General features: G+C 49.2%; 1 protein-coding gene across 6 annotated transcripts in view; it reads right to left on the bottom strand.

Annotated features, from left to right (window-relative positions):
- LHPP (phospholysine phosphohistidine inorganic pyrophosphate phosphatase) overlaps nucleotides 1-15,227 on the bottom strand; it is a 117,851-nt gene that overhangs the window by 78,243 nt on the left and 24,381 nt on the right. For 4 of the 6 annotated variants that reach the window (XM_040486706.1, XM_040486711.1, XM_040486707.1 and 1 more), the window contains exons 4-5: nucleotides 12,231-12,294; nucleotides 11,290-11,382 (exon numbers count right to left, since the gene is read on the bottom strand). The exons of 1 other annotated variant lie outside the window; for it this stretch is intronic. In XM_040486706.1, coding sequence (XP_040342640.1) covers nucleotides 11,290-11,382; nucleotides 12,231-12,294 — 157 coding nt within the window. Of the gene's footprint in view, nucleotides 1-11,254; nucleotides 11,383-12,230; nucleotides 12,295-15,227 lie in introns of all 6 variants that reach the window. One more of the 6 variants, XM_040486710.1, reaches the window with a different exon arrangement.

Raw genomic sequence — 15,227 nt, 5'->3', positions numbered from 1 at the left:
CAATTATTGCCAAATCATTTAGGATTTAAAAAATCATTGGCAAGAAGATAGAGGTCAAGAGGTGCGCCGTCGGGGGAAATAAAAAACCCCTACCTGTCAGGCCCGGGATGCACTTCCTTTCTGACTGCAATACGGTGAAGGCAGGGCAGAGGCACCCGGCGAGGCTGGACTCCCGGGGAACACGGAGACCCGGAGAGCCGGAGGGGGCACTGAGCCCCGCAGGCAGGTCTTCCGGTCTGAGCTTTCAAGCAGCTTCGTTCACGTTTCTTCAATCTTTGCCTGCCAGCACCCCCTTACCGTCTGCCAGGGGAAGAACCCGCGCTGACAGGTGACCGTGTTTGGGAGCAAGCCCACCTGTCATACACTTTCTGGTCGCCCCAGGACTCTGCCCAGGAGCTCTCCTCCCTCTCCCAGGGCAGCACAGCAGGGCTGGCGGTGAAGGAGCCGGGGGCTCAGTCCAGATCTCAGCCCCGAGGGGCACACACCCCTCCAGGGAGATGCCTCAAGAGGACATCTAGCACTCGATGCGTCCCGGGTCTTCAGCCTGTGGGTTCGGAGGCACCCGGGCCCCCTCAGAGACCCGGAGATGGCCCACTGCTAAGGAATCCCCCCACAGTCCGACACATTAGTGAGGCACAATTCCAAAGCACAGCACAACTCAAAGACCGCTATGTCATAAAAAAGTAAAAACAGTGTGGTAAGGATGGGGGGGATAAAACTGGTAAGGAAGGTAAACGGATACCACCTTTCTGAAACAGAAATAAGCAATGTTCAGGGCACCTGGGTGGCTCAGTCGGTTAAGCGTCCGACTTTGGCTCAGGTCACGATCTCCCAGTTCGTGAGTTCGAGCCCCGCGTCGGGCTCTCTGCTGTCAGTGCAGAGCCCATTCTGGATCCTCTGTCTCTCTCTGTCTCTCTCTCTCCCCACCCCTCCCCCACTTTCTCTCAAAAATAAATAAAACATAAAAAAAAAAAAAAGAAAAAAATAAGCAATGTGCATCATGGCCCAACAACTACCCTCTAGGTAAGATTTCTCCACAAATAATTAGATTTGTACAAAAGGGCACACATACAAGGGTATTCATAGGGTTTGGTACGATAGGAAAATTGGGAGTCATCTAACATCCGACGACAGGGGATATAAAGAACATTATGCTAGCCCATATGGAAGAACACCACAGAGCCACAGACATTATTTTGTGAAAGTGTCTAAAAAGGCACAAAGGAAACTGCTCCCAATACAATGCTGTATTTAATACTTAATATTGGAAAAAAAGAAGATCATTCAAACTGTGTGTTAAAAATGTGTACACAGATGGGGCGCCTGGGTGCCTCAGTCAGTTAAGCGTCTGAATCTTGACTTCAGCTCAGGTCATGATCTCATGGTTGGTGAGCTCGAGCCCCACGATGGTGGGTTCCATGTTGACAGAGCAGAGCCTGTCTGGGATTCCCTGTCCTCCCTCTCTGCCCCTCTCCCCCTCTTGCGTGCTCTCTCTCTCTCTCTCTCTCAAAATAAAAATAAACTTTCAAAAAAAATGTATATGTGGAAACTAAAATACTGGAAGGGTTATGCGGGATTTGTGTTATTCTGGTTCGTAGGATGAGGAACAGTGTTTTTCCTTGTACTTTCTGAATTTTCCCTGTTGCCTTTAACAAACATCACTTACTTCACACGATGAAATTCTTGTGCTTTGAGGAGAAGAAAATCTTATTTTTAAAAAGGCTCTTGGGGCGCCTGGTTGGCTCAGTCGGTTGAGCATCTGATTGCGGCTCAGGTTGTGATCTTGTAGTTCGTGAGTTTGAGCCCTGAGTGGGGGGCTCTGTGGTGACAGCCCAGAGAAGGCTCTGGATGTGCTGCAGCCCCTCTCGCTGCCCCTCCCCCTCCCACGCTCACGCTCACATACACCCTTGCTCTCTTTCTCTCAAAAACAAATAATTATCGTTAATAAGTAAGTAAAGGTTTTACAGACCCCTCGTGACTGGGATACATGCCTACGACAACCTCAGAGCCACAATTTCCCGAAACTCCAGTCTCAAACCCGGGGCTATGGTGTCAGGCCTGTCCCTGTCTGGAGACAGAGCTTCACGTTCAAATCCGGGTTGCAGGAGCTGGTCCGCTCTCTCCCGGTGCTCTGGGCTCACATGGTCCCTGCAAGGTCTCCCTGAACTGACACCCAAGACTCGCGGGTGGCGGGCCTGAGCTGGTGGAGGGGACTGGGGATGGGCTTTCCGTGGAAATTCCCGAGGGGGACTAGGCCATGAGAGAAATGAGTGTCCCTGCTTGGACACTCCCTCCCCACCCACAGGTCTCCCCACCCACAGCCTGTCCCCGTAGCCGCGTAGCTAGAATGAACGATCTGAGAACCAGTGAGCAGAATGACAGCAGAATGACAGAGCCTAGTCCGCGTTTTATGCCCGGCCCTCTTGGGAGAAACCTACAACCCTTGCCCACATGTTTGACAGACCATCCCTAGGTTATTTACCCTCATCCCCTAAGATCCTAACTTTATTTTCTATGGTTGGTATTCAGTCAACAATATTTAGTATTTTTGAAACTAGAAAGTGATACTGTCCTACTTCATGTGCCTTTAAAAAGTCCAATCACCAAACCGAAAAATCCTGCTATGTGGCTGACGCCCCCCTGGAGGCCTGGGGCACAGCAAAGGCCTGGAGGGGATGGGGTACTGGCCACATGCCTCATCAGCAGATTAATCTTGGTTTCGGCACTAGGGTTTCTGTGACTATTCCCTAATGCTGTGGTTCTCACCTGGGGGGCAACCTTGCCCCTGGGGGGATTTTGGCAACATCTGGAGACAGCTGTGGTTTCACAACTGGGGGAAGGGGGTCCTAAGCATCCGGTAATGCACAGAGTGGCTCCCCACCACAAAGAATGATCTGGCTCCCAAATGTCAAGAGTGCCGAGGTGGGGAATCCTGCCTTGACCCAATATGGAGGTGCAAATGCCTATGACGAGGACTGGAGCAAGGACTCCATGAAATAAATAGGTTTGTGGGGCGCCTGGGTGGCTCAGTCGGTTAAGCGTCCGACTTCGGCTCAGATCATGATCTCGCGGTCTGTGAGTTCAAGCCCCGCGTTGGGCTCTGTGCTGACTGCTCAGAGCCTGGAGCCTGTTTCAGATTCTGTGTCTCCCTCTCTCTCTGACCCTCCCCTGTTCATGCTCTGTCTCTGTCTCAAAAATAAATAAACGTTAAAAAACAATTTTTTTTAAAGAAATAAATAGGTTTGTGACGGTTCACGTATTCGAGGTCCTTCCTCTCCAAGCCTTGGGCTCCCCATCAGTGAGATGGGCGCCCCTCAACCCCCAGCTTCTTGGCTGCTGTGTACTGACTCCCGTGCTAACTAAGCACTCTGGTTTCAACAGTCCCAATTTCCATGAAACCTGCATGATTTGCAAAGGACGGAATTTCTACGTATATGGAAAACTGCCAAAACCTTCACATCATTCGGGCTGTAGTATGAAGCTATAAAACCACCCACTGATTCCGAAGCCTTAAGCCATGAGAAATTAGGTATTTCTAGAAGCAACCTTTAAGGTATGTTATTCTTTGCCTTATTACTGAATCCTGGAAAGGGCCTGCTTACCTCTAAGAGGTTTGAATTTCCAACCTATTAGAGTAATACCAGCAATCTGTTATTTCTAGGCTATCGAGGAAAGGTTAGAATGGAAATTGCATTTGGGTGGTTATGTCCATTCTGAGCGCAGGCTGAGGACTCAGCAGAGGAAGCAGGCCCTGGCCTGGAAGGAGCAGTTATCAAGGGAAATGACTGCTGATAACTTTATTGATTAAAGCAGCTTGAAAAATTTAAGGTTTGCCACAGCCCTGGCACTTCCACAGCAAGATTGCTCCTCACAGGCATTTTTCATTAAAAATAAAGAGGCAGGATCAGAGAATTATTACCTTGTGCATAAGACACAGTTCATTTGAAATGGCCTTATTTTGAAATACTGCCTTAAAAGGTCTACACATCCTGAGGCTCGAGTAACGTTAATGAACGTTTTAGAAAAACGGTGGGGTGAGGGTGTTAACAGCACACAGAAGTTGCCACTCAACTGTCAAGGGGAGAGACAGAAATGACATCTGAGGGTGGAAGGGAGAATGATAATATGAGAAGTAAATAAGATTCAGCTTTGCCACATGTGCTCAGAGCTACCAGAGAAAACAATTGCTTAGCTGCCCAGGGTATCCGATGCTTGCCATCGACTGGACAGCCGAGGGACCTTGACCTCATCACACACAAAGACTCACCAGGAATCTAAAACACAACGCCCACAGCCCCAGCACCCGCCACATGAGATGCCCAGATTAACGGGACGCCCATACGGGCCTCGGCTGCTCTCTGGGGCTTGGGGAGGACAGTTTCTCATTCAGAATGGAAAAGGTGCCAGTGGGGAAAATAACTGAAAACTGCCAAAAAAGCAAAAAGAGGAGGGGGGAAATCATCCCAGGTCGAACTCTCCAAATACGTCCAGCGATAATGTGACGTCCAGTGCCCCCGGCCTTACTTTCTAGACAGGGGCAGCTTTTGTTGTGTTGTCTGTTTGCAGGAGGTTCTGAGACGACTATGATCACACTGCTCATATAATTCTAAATACCGGCTTTTAAATCCACGTTATGGGAGCCTTTTTTTCCGCCCTGTAACAAATCATCTTCAGAATTTATTCCCTCTTTTTGTTTTTTTTTTTTTAAGCTTTTTTTTTTCAACTTTTATTTATTTTTTTGGGGACAGAGAGAGACAGAGCATGAACGGGGGAGGGGCAGAGAGAGAGGGAGACACAGAATCGGAAACAGGCTCCAGGCTCTGAGCCATCAGCCCAGAGCCTGACGCGGGGCTCGAACTCACGGACCGCGAGATCGCGACCTGGCTGAAGTCGGACGCCCAACCGACTGCGCCACCCAGGCGCCCCAAGAATTTATTCCCTCTTAACCGTATCCAATGAGTAGGATATAAATATATACATAGTTGTTTACATTTAAGAAATGGAAAGGTGGGGCGCCTGGGTGGTTCAGTCGGTTAAGCGTCCGACCTCGGCTCAGGTCATGATCTCGCGGTTTGTGAGTTCGAGCCCCGCGTCGGGCTCTGTGCCGACAGCTCAGACCCTGGAGCCTGCTAAGGATTCTGTGTCTCCCTCTCTCTCTCTCCCTCCCCTACTTGTGCTCTAACTCTCTCTCTCAAAAAATGAATAAATGTTAACAAAAGGAAACAGAAAAAAAGGTAAGCCATAATATTTATAAAAAGGGCTACCAACGAGAGAGGAGTAGGAAGAGAAAGAAAAGGACAGAAGCTCCACTCCCTTAGCTGTATCTTATTTTAGGGATTTGATTTTGAAATCAAGCAAATATTTTACATAACTACAAAAAAAATGTAAATGTTGAGGGGCGCCTGGGTGACTCCATCAGCTTCAGCTCAGGTCATGATCTAAGTTCAGGAGTATGAGCCCAAGTCCAACTCAGCAAGGAGCCTGCTTGGGATTCTCTCTCTCCGTCCCTCTCTGCTCCTCCCCCCCCCCCATCAAAATAAATAAACATGAAAAAAAAATTAAAGGGGCACCTGGGTGGCTCAGCTGGTTAAGCATCAGAGTCTAGATATCTGCTTCAGTTGTGATCTCACAGTTGTGAGATCAAGCCCCACATTGAGCTCTGTGCTGAGTGTGTTGTCTGCTTGGGATTCTCTCTCTCTCTCTCTCTCTCTCTCTCTCTCTCTCTCTCTCTCTGTGCCTGTCCCTGGGGCTCGAACTCATGGATCATGAGATCATGACCTGAAGTCAGACGCTTAACTGACTGAGCCACCTGGGTGCCCCTAAAAGAATCCTTTGTTACCTTGGGAAGATGCTAGAGAATCAACTCATTATTCTGAAAACTAATAAACAATGAAAAACAAACAGGAATTTATCTGGAGTTCCCTATATGAACTGTGCCCCAGGGTAACAAACAGTTGGTGAGCAGCTTTCCTATATGGAAATAATCCAGAGGGAAAAACGAAGAAGGAATGACAGAATTCAAATATCACCATTCTGCTGCCTTTGATGAATTAAAGGAGTCAACACCAATCACGAATAGCAGCTAACAACACAAAAGGAGAAAAGGGGACACTCTGTGCCTACTGAGGACATGTCACCACCTATAAAGTAATCATGAAAAAACTGAACAAGACTCTGAGCGAGCTTCTAGATCTAACTATCAATCTCCAGAGAACAGAGGACAGACGAGCATGTGAAGAATACTTCTGAGGTGTAATCAACGAAATCCAGACCGTGGGAAATTCCACAGGACAAACTGCCCAGTTGCTGCTTCATAATGTTGCAAGGAAAAAACAAGAGGGAGATGGGGGTGGGGTGGAGTTGGGAATCAGTAGATAAAAACACTGCCTGAGAATCTCACGGACCGATCACGATGCAAGAGCCTCATCTGAATCTGATTCAAACAAATTGCAAGCAACATGAAACAATTATAAGACTAACAAGGGAACATGAACAATGACTGGACATTTAATAATATTAAAGAATTATTGTTGGTATTCTTTAGACGTGATAATGGCATTATCCATGATTTTGAAACAAATTCCTATCTTTTAGGGGCACCGAAATATTCATACATAAAGTAACAAGATTTCTGGGATATGATTCAAAATAATCTAGGGCAAGGGCGCCCGGTTGGCTCAGTCAGTTAAGCATTTGACTCGATTTTGGCTCAGGTCGTGATCTCATGGTTCGTGAAATCGAGCCCCGTGGTTGGCTCTGAACTGACAGCTGGGAGCCTGCTTGGGATCCTCTGTCTCTCCCTCTCTCTCTGCCCCTCCCCTACTTGCACACACACACACACGTGCGCACTCTCTTTCTCAAAATAAATTCATAAACATTTCAAAATAATCTAGGAGAGGGGCATCTGGGTGGCTCAGTTGGTTAAGCCTCCGACTTCGGCTCAGGTCATGATCTTGTGGTTCGTGGGTTCGAGCCCCACATCAGGCTCTGTGCTGACAGTTCAGAGCCTGGAGCCTGCTTCCGATTCTGTCTCCCTCTCTCTCTGCCCCTCCTCAGCTCGTGCTCTGTCTCTTTCTGTCTCTCAAAAATGAATAAATGTTAAAAAAAAATTTTTATCAAAATAATCTAGGGGAGAAGAATGGGTAGAGTATAGATTAAACAAGAGGGTATTAATCTTGAAAGGGGTCCCAATGGCCAAATACGGGACAATCTGACGACAAAATAAATAACGGGAATGAATTGTAACTTAGAGAATAAAACAAATAGCCCTGAGTCCATATTGGAATGAACAAGTAAATGGGGACAAAAAAAGGAAAGCTCTTTCTTACAGTAAATTCCAACTAACAAATACAGAAGGAATGACAGAAATACAAAATGACCATTCGGCAAACACCACAGTAAGAACTGCTTCAGGTAAAAATTATCACTGGAGGGGTGCCGGGGTGGCTTGGTCGCTTGAGCATCTGACTCTTGACTTTGGCTCAGGTCATGATCCCCGGGGCCATGGGATCGAGCCCCACATCTGTCTCTGCACTGAGTATGGAGCCTACTCGAGATTCTCTCTCTCCCTCTGCCCTCTCCCCTGCTCACTCTCTCTCTCTCAAATCAATCAAACAATTAACTAATTAATTAATTAAAAAGAATGATTGATCAATGGATGCAAACGTTGAGACGAGAAAAGAATAACGGGAAAGGATACTTACACAGACAACATGCTTTCCCACAGGATACTTACTAGTTAATGGGACAAGGAGTAACTTCACAGTAGAGAACCCTGGCACCTATCACCTCCGACACTGATCAAAGTGAACCTCACCAATAAGGGGCAAAGTGCCATCATGCACCTGTCCCCGTGCAGCACACCAAGAGGGCACAGCACTGTTTCTGTGAGATTCATGCCCAAAGTGCATAGCCAAAAATTAAATGAAATCACAAGGAAACATCAGGAAAAAACCTGATGTTGAGGGATATTCTACAAAATAACCAGCCAGTACTATTCAGAAATGCCACTGTCCTTAGAGACCAGAAAGGCTGAGGGACTGGCCCAGGAGGCAGGACACAGGGGAAGGGACCGCTAAATGCAACGTGTCCCATACAAAGATCCGGATGCACTGGCCCATGATGACATCTGATCTTATAATTCTCCCACAATTGTTATGCAAGATGTTAGCATTTGGGGAAGCTGGCTTCAGGGCAGATGGAAATTCTCTGTGCTAATTTTGCGACCTCTGTAAGTGTGAAATTACTTCAAAATGAACAGTTACACATAAGTTTTTAAAGTGGTTATTAGTTGATAATTAGTGAGGCTTGGTGATGGGAAACGAGGAGCTCATTATGCTACTCTCCCTACTTGCATAGATACTTGGAATGTTCCATGACAAAAAGTTAAAAAGAGGGGCTCCTGGGGGGCTCAGTTGGGCGTCTGACTCTTGATTTCAGCTCAGGTCATGATCTCACAGCTTTGTGGGTTTGAGCCCCAGGCTCTGCACTAACAGTGTGGAGCCTGCTTGAGATTCTCACTCTCTTTCTGCCACTCCCCTGCTCACACTCGCTCTCAAAATAAATAAACTTTAAAAAAAAAAAAAATAAGGGGGGGCGCCTGGGTGGCGCAGTCGGTTAAGCGTCCTACTTCAGCCAGGTCACGATCTCAGGGTCCGTGAGTTCAAGCCCCGCGTCGGGCTCTGGGCTGATGGCTCGGAGCCTGGAGCCTGTTTCCGATTCTGTGTCTCCCTCTCTCTCTGCCCCTCGCCCGTTCATGCTCTGTCTCTCTCTGTCCCAAAAATAAATAAACGTTGAAAAAAAAAATTAAAAAAAAAAAAAAGGGAAAAAAGTTAAAAAGAGGGATTTCAGAGACAAAACAACCGCACAGGAGATGTGGACCCCGTTTGGATTTGATTCAAACATATCAACGTCAAAGAACATTTCTGAGCCAGGCAGGGAGACTTAAATATGGATTACTGGGAAATACTAAGGAATCACTGTTGATTTTGTAGGTAGGGGTTTTTTCCACTGTGATAAAAAAACACATAAAATAAAATGTACTAATGTAACCATTTAAAGTATACAAATCAGTAGCATAAAGCATAGTCACATTATATGACCATCACCCCTGTCTACTTCCAGACATTTGTATCACCCCAACAGGAGACTGTCCCCATCAACAGCCCCTCCGCACCCCCCCCTCCCCCGGCAATCACTGATCTATTTTATGTCTGTACAGATTTTCCTATTTGGGACATGCCATACAAACGCTACGCAACATGTAAAATACGGCCTTTTGTGCCTAGCTTCCTTCGCTTCCCGTGTTTTCCAGGTTCATCCGCATTGTGGCATTGATCAGTATTTCATCCTTTTTATAGCTGAAATATTCCATGGTGTGAATAGACCGCATTCTGTTTATCCGTTCATGTGTCGATGAACATTTGCATTGTTTCCGCCTTTTGGCGATGTTGAATAGTGCTGCTATGAATATTCACGTATAACTTTTTGTTTGGACACCTGTTTTCAATCCTTTTGGATGCGTCCATAGGAGTGGAACTGCTGGGTTATAGGGTGCTTCTGTTTACCTTCTCCAGGAGCTGTTTTCCAGAGGGGCTGCCCCATTTCACATTCCAGCCAGCATTCCCACATGAGGGCTCCAATTTGTCCACATCCTCGCCAACGCTGGCCATCTTCCCTTGTGTTTTGTTTTTAAAATGATTACGGATGGCCATCCAAGTGGGTGTGAGGTGGGATCTCACTGTAGTTTTGATCTGCATTTCCGTGACTGATGGCACAGAGCATCTCTTTGTGTGTCTGTTGGCCATTGTTAGGTGTTTTAACGTGTTGTAGTTATGTGAAAAATAACTATCGTTTTTTTGGAAGGCATTACTAAAATATGAAAGGATACACATGACAACAACAAATCTGGGATTTAAAATACAACAGCAAAAAAAAAAAAAAAGATAAGAAAACAAGTTGAAAAAAGGCAAAAAAGATACAAGAAGGAAATGCGGCAAAAATCTTTTGTTAAATCTGAGTGATGGCTGTGTGGGGGGAGTCGCTGTATCATTCTCTCTGCTCTCATGTATGTCTGAAATTTGCCACAATAAAAAAAGAAATTCTGCCCTATGAAACAAAGTCGTGAAAACCCAGGGTCATTACTCCTGTGGTCTTTGTTCATTCAAAACAAACATTCTCTCTTTCTCTCTTACCAACCTCACAAGGCATTTTCTGGGTTTTCCCTGGCAACCTCAGAGACCCTGCCTTCTGACATTCACAGATGTTGGGGAGACTGGGGGGGGGGGGACAGAGGGTCCAGACTTCTGGGACTGTCCCCATGCATCTTGAGAGACCAGTGCTCTAGACCAGAACACATGTGGGAAATTCGGGTCCAACAATCAATCAGCAAGCATCACAGTGGTCCTGGGGGCACAGCCTCACTGCAGATGCTGATGCTGTCCTCAGTGCCAATGTCCAAAACAGACAGCCCGGGGCCCACTGCAGACACGTGCCCATGGTCTTTTCAGCGATGCTCTCGGAAAACCACCTGCTGTTGGGGACCAACTCCACACTACCTGGGAAGTGGGAGGCACTGGAGGCATCAAATTCTTTTAAAATATCGTGCTTTTTTCTTTTTAAGATGTTGGGAAGGCCATCTGTGTCAAAAACAGTCACAATGTAAAGGTAGCAAGACGCACGATTTAGTGCTTACATGTTGTTTGACTCTTGCTGTATGTTGGCCTTTCAATGATCTATTTTTTTCAGTTTATTTATTTTTTGAGAGAGAGCACGTGCATGTGCACGTGCAGGGGAGGGGCAGAAAGGGAAGAAGGAAAGATGGAGAGTGGATCCCCAAGCTGACAGCACAGAGCCCGATTCGGGGCTCTTCGTGAGATCGTGACTTGAGCAGAGATGGAGAGTCGGACGCTTAACCGACGGAGAGCCACCCCGGCGCCCCTCAATGAACTATGTTTAAAACACTGACACATTAATACACTTCAGTTCTCATCTGTCCGGAGAAGAAGCAAAAGTCACTGGGACACAGCCACAGGCATTTCTTACTCTTACGCTGAAACGCATTCCACAGGCTGAAAGCATTCTGTGGGCCTCCTCTGCGGTCTTTCCCCAGGACAATCAGCTCTGATGGGTGGAAGGGCCCACCTACCTGGCTGCCCAGCCAAACCCCACAGGCTGCCCAAGGCCTCAGGCCCACCTCAGGCCCCAGGGCTGCCCCACCTGAGTGCCCCGGGGCCCCCCCCCCCCCGCAACAGACCCGCTTCCACACACGCCCGTGAGCGGCTGGCCTACCTCGTGAGACTCTACCCCCATCTCCTGCAGGGCTGACTGGAAAAAACCGGGAGCGGGTTTCCCCACCACCTCGGCCTTGATTCCACAGGCATACTGGGAAAATAGAAAAGGACACATGGCATGGGTTTAGGATTAACAGGTGGATACGGATCCAGAGGCCTCCCTCCGGGGAATTAAGGAAAGAGTGCCCCAAATGTTCCCCCTGGGGGCCGGGAGCCTCCAGGAGGCAGGACACAGGGGCTGCGAAACACATCTCATAGGCAAAAGCATCACGACCCCACATCAGGGTGCACAGGATGCTGGGGGGCACCCCTAGCGGGCCCCCTGCTCAAAAACCTGAGCATGGCAGGAGGCGGGCCACCTGGGCTGATGCTCTCATTTGTCACCTGCCCTCCAGAAGAAAAGGGCCATGGCTCTATCTGCCAATGTGCTCAACCCTCCCACCTGAGCACAGGCAGGAAGGAGCCAGGGTAGCAGTGAGTGACCTGGGGCAGGTGATCAGGCGTGGGTCAGAGGGGACCCTGGGGAGCCCCATCTGAGCCTGGCCCTGGAAGCTGGAGGAGGGAGTCGGGAAGGAATCCCATCGGGACACATCAAGCTCCAGGTGTCGCAGGTGTTAGGAACGAGGCAGGTGGTTCAATGAGAGTCTGAGAGGAGAGTGGCAGTGGGCATGCTGGAGGGCCAGCCGGGTCAACAGCCGGCAGGCTGGAGTGTGGGGAGGAGCGTGAAGGACAGGACAGTAGACTGACGACCAAGGCAGCTGAGGGGCCAAGCTCTGGGGCAGAGAGGGCGCTCAGCTTGAAGGCCCGAATAGGAGGGCCCACTGTGGAAACCTAAGAGGCGATTCAGACATGGGAGTACACCCCCTTCTCCAGAAAGACCAGAAACACCCCAAACAGCCCCGAGATCTGAAGGTGGCTCGGACAGACTCAGGGAGGTACCTCGAGCGCCTTTGTGTAGGCACCGACGTCCAGCATCAGGCCAGAGGTCTCCTTGTAGTAACGTCTACAAAAGAGCAGGAGGGGACAAGGTGAGCTGGGCCCAGGAGCCGTACCAAGAGAGACTGCCCTGTCCTCGTTCTGCCAGCTCAAGAGAGCAGAGCCACGGGTAAGGGTCTGTCCAGATGCCACACTGGGCATGACTGATGGAGGTCAGCATGACAGGGCCCAGGGCCAGGTCACCGCGCCCGGGCAGGAGAGCCAGTGGGCCAGCAGATCTCAGTCCCAATGGTCCCCTGCTGCCGGCCTCTGGGGACCCCTGGGGGCAGATGGATCCAGCTGCTAACACAGAGAAAGACAAGTGACCTGTGTTCCAGGGAAGGACAGCAGGTCCACAGGGCATGTGGTGAACCCCTAACTGCTAATAACTAACCCCTAATTGCTGCCTGAAAAAGAAAACTCCATTATTCCACAGCACCCCGCCGCAGCTCCTATTAGCCAGTGGTCAAGGTGCTAGGTTTCAGGGGCCCCAGATGCTCTTAAGAGAAGACAGCTATCTCCTCCCTGTCTCACTGGAGACCCACACAGCTCGGCTCTTGGAAGCATGCCTTTCTTTTTTTTTTTTTTTTTTTAATTTATTTTTGAGACAGAGAGAGAGACAGAGCATGAGCGGGGAAGGGGCAGAGAGAGAGGGAGACACAGAATCGGAAGCAGGCTCCAGGCTCCGAGCTGTCAGCACAGAGCCCGACATGGGGCTCGAACTCACAGACTGCAAGATCATGACCTGAGCCGAAGTCGGACGCTCAACCGACTGAGCCACCCAGGCGCCCCGGAAGCATGCCTTTCTGAAGATGATCTCGTGATTCTCGGGAGCACAGTGCCGGCCCTGGCCTCCACTGTCCGGCCCACCCCAGGCCATAGGCAGACCCCTCGGGACACATGGTAGACGAAGCCTTCTTCTCTCTGAGCAAAGCCATTTGACCATAAAGAGGAACAGAGATAGTTTAACTTGTGCCTCTCTATAGACAGGGTTCCTGGAAGCCCGGGACTATTAAAATGTGAGACCCATCCCACCAGGTGCCCGGCTCTCTTTCCCATGTCCTTCGGGTCTGGGAGACATTGAACAACACAGATGCAGAGACCCAAGAGAAGTTCTCAACATGACGCCTCACATGCAGAAAACCGCTCAAACAATATTAGAGAATATTATCACTGCGTTTACCCGGCGTGGGCTACAGGCGGTAAGACGCAGGCTGGGCCAGAAAGGAGGAACGCAAGTCTTCCCAGTTTGTGGGGGTTACAACCTGTTCTGTGCCTATCGGTGAGAACCGAGCTTCCCGGGAGCTGCCTCGGGGCTGTGCCCTTCCCTCCAGCTCGGCAGGGCCCGGGAACCCTGCCTGTTCGGCTCTGCCCCACCTGAGGCCCCGAGGGCTGCAGGAGCCTGGCCGGGCCGCCAGCACACAATGCCCGCGGGCAGTGCCGCAAGGCTTTGGCCAAACTCTTGGCTTTGGCCAGGGCTGGACCCTGGCACTCACTCGTCACAGGGGTTTGGAGCCTGGAGCCCCTGTGACGAAGCTGGGGTGGTGGTGGTGGGGGGGGCTCCTGTCACGACAGGACTCGTTGGTCTCCAAGCGAACCCCAGGTTTTCCGGTCAGGGATCTGAGGCTCTGTGCTCTAGGGGCCACCCCATAACCAGCCGGGACACCGCACACCTTCAGGAAGATAGATGCCTGGTAGTCAAAAAGAACTACCTCCTGCTTACAGAACTGGGGGCCTAAAAATGCTCCCCCTTTATTTATGTATGTATGCATGCATGTATTTATTTTTAACTTTATTTATTTTGAGAGGCACAGAGAAAGAGGGAGGGAGAGAATCCCAAGCAGGCTCTGCACTGTCAGCACAGAGCCCAACATGGGGCTCGAATTCACAAACCATGAGATCATGACTGGAGCCGAAATCAAGAGCTGGACACTCAATTGACTGAGCCACCCAGGTGCCCCCTTAAGAATTTTTTTTTAACTGAATCTGAGTTGTTTTTATAGTGTCCAGAATTTTTCTTTATTTCCGCTTTCTTCAGGAAAACAAAAGAGCCACCTTGAAGGCCATCTGTTGGCTGAAAACATTTTTAGACACACAATAAATAGAAGTGCCTGTTGGGGTGCCCGGGTGGCTCAGTCGGTTGAGCGTCTGACTTTGGCACAGGCCATGATCTCACGGTTCGTGGGTTCAAGCCCCGCATCGGGCTCTGTGCTGACAGCTCAGAGCCCGGAGCCTGTTTCAGATTCTGTGTCTCCCTCTCTCTCTGACCCTCCCCTGTTTATGCTCTGTCTCTCTCTGTCTCAAAAATAAATAAACGTTAAAAAAAAAAATTTAGAAGTACCTGTTAATTTTTTTAAATGGAAAAGCCCAGGTTATTCCAGGAACATAAGCGATTTCATGCAGTATCTTTTGTTACTGGCATAAGGAGAGCAACAGCAAGCCTGGCTGGAACACTCAGTTCCAGAGTGTTCTGGAACATTCGGTTCCAGCCACAAAGAAGAAACTGGGGATGCTGGGAAAGACCGGGAAAAGCTGGGGAGAAGCAGTCAGATAGATTTTATGCTTTATTCTTCTGCCCTTCCGATTATTCAGCACGGCCTCCCTTCAAAATGACCACTTGACCTTTCCCACAAGAGCCATTAACCTTCCATAGTCTGTCGCGTAAACAGCTTAATTTTCTGACGGCAGCATGACAGAAGAAATTACAAAGGCAATTCCCACTCCTGGTCCAAACAGATGCCAAATGTAAATCACTCCATTTCCAGGAGGAGGACATTCTGCCCCAGTGCCTCCGCCGTCCTGCCTCCTCGGGGGCGCCGCTCAACCCTGTTCTGGCGGAGGATGGCCCCTCACCATCAACGACCCCCACTTGGATGGGACAGCTGTCCTTGGGCTGTCCTGAGAAGCTGCTGACCTAAGCCCGAAAGCCGGCGGTTCCTTCCTCTCGTTTTTTTTTTTTTT

Source organism: Herpailurus yagouaroundi, unplaced genomic scaffold (assembly GCF_014898765.1).
Source record: "Herpailurus yagouaroundi ecotype Mexico unplaced genomic scaffold, PumYag 163, whole genome shotgun sequence".
Classification (NCBI taxonomy): Eukaryota; Metazoa; Chordata; class Mammalia; order Carnivora; family Felidae; genus Herpailurus; species Herpailurus yagouaroundi.
The sequence above is the reverse complement of the archived record's forward strand: the minus strand, read 5'-3'. Positions and strand labels throughout refer to the sequence as shown.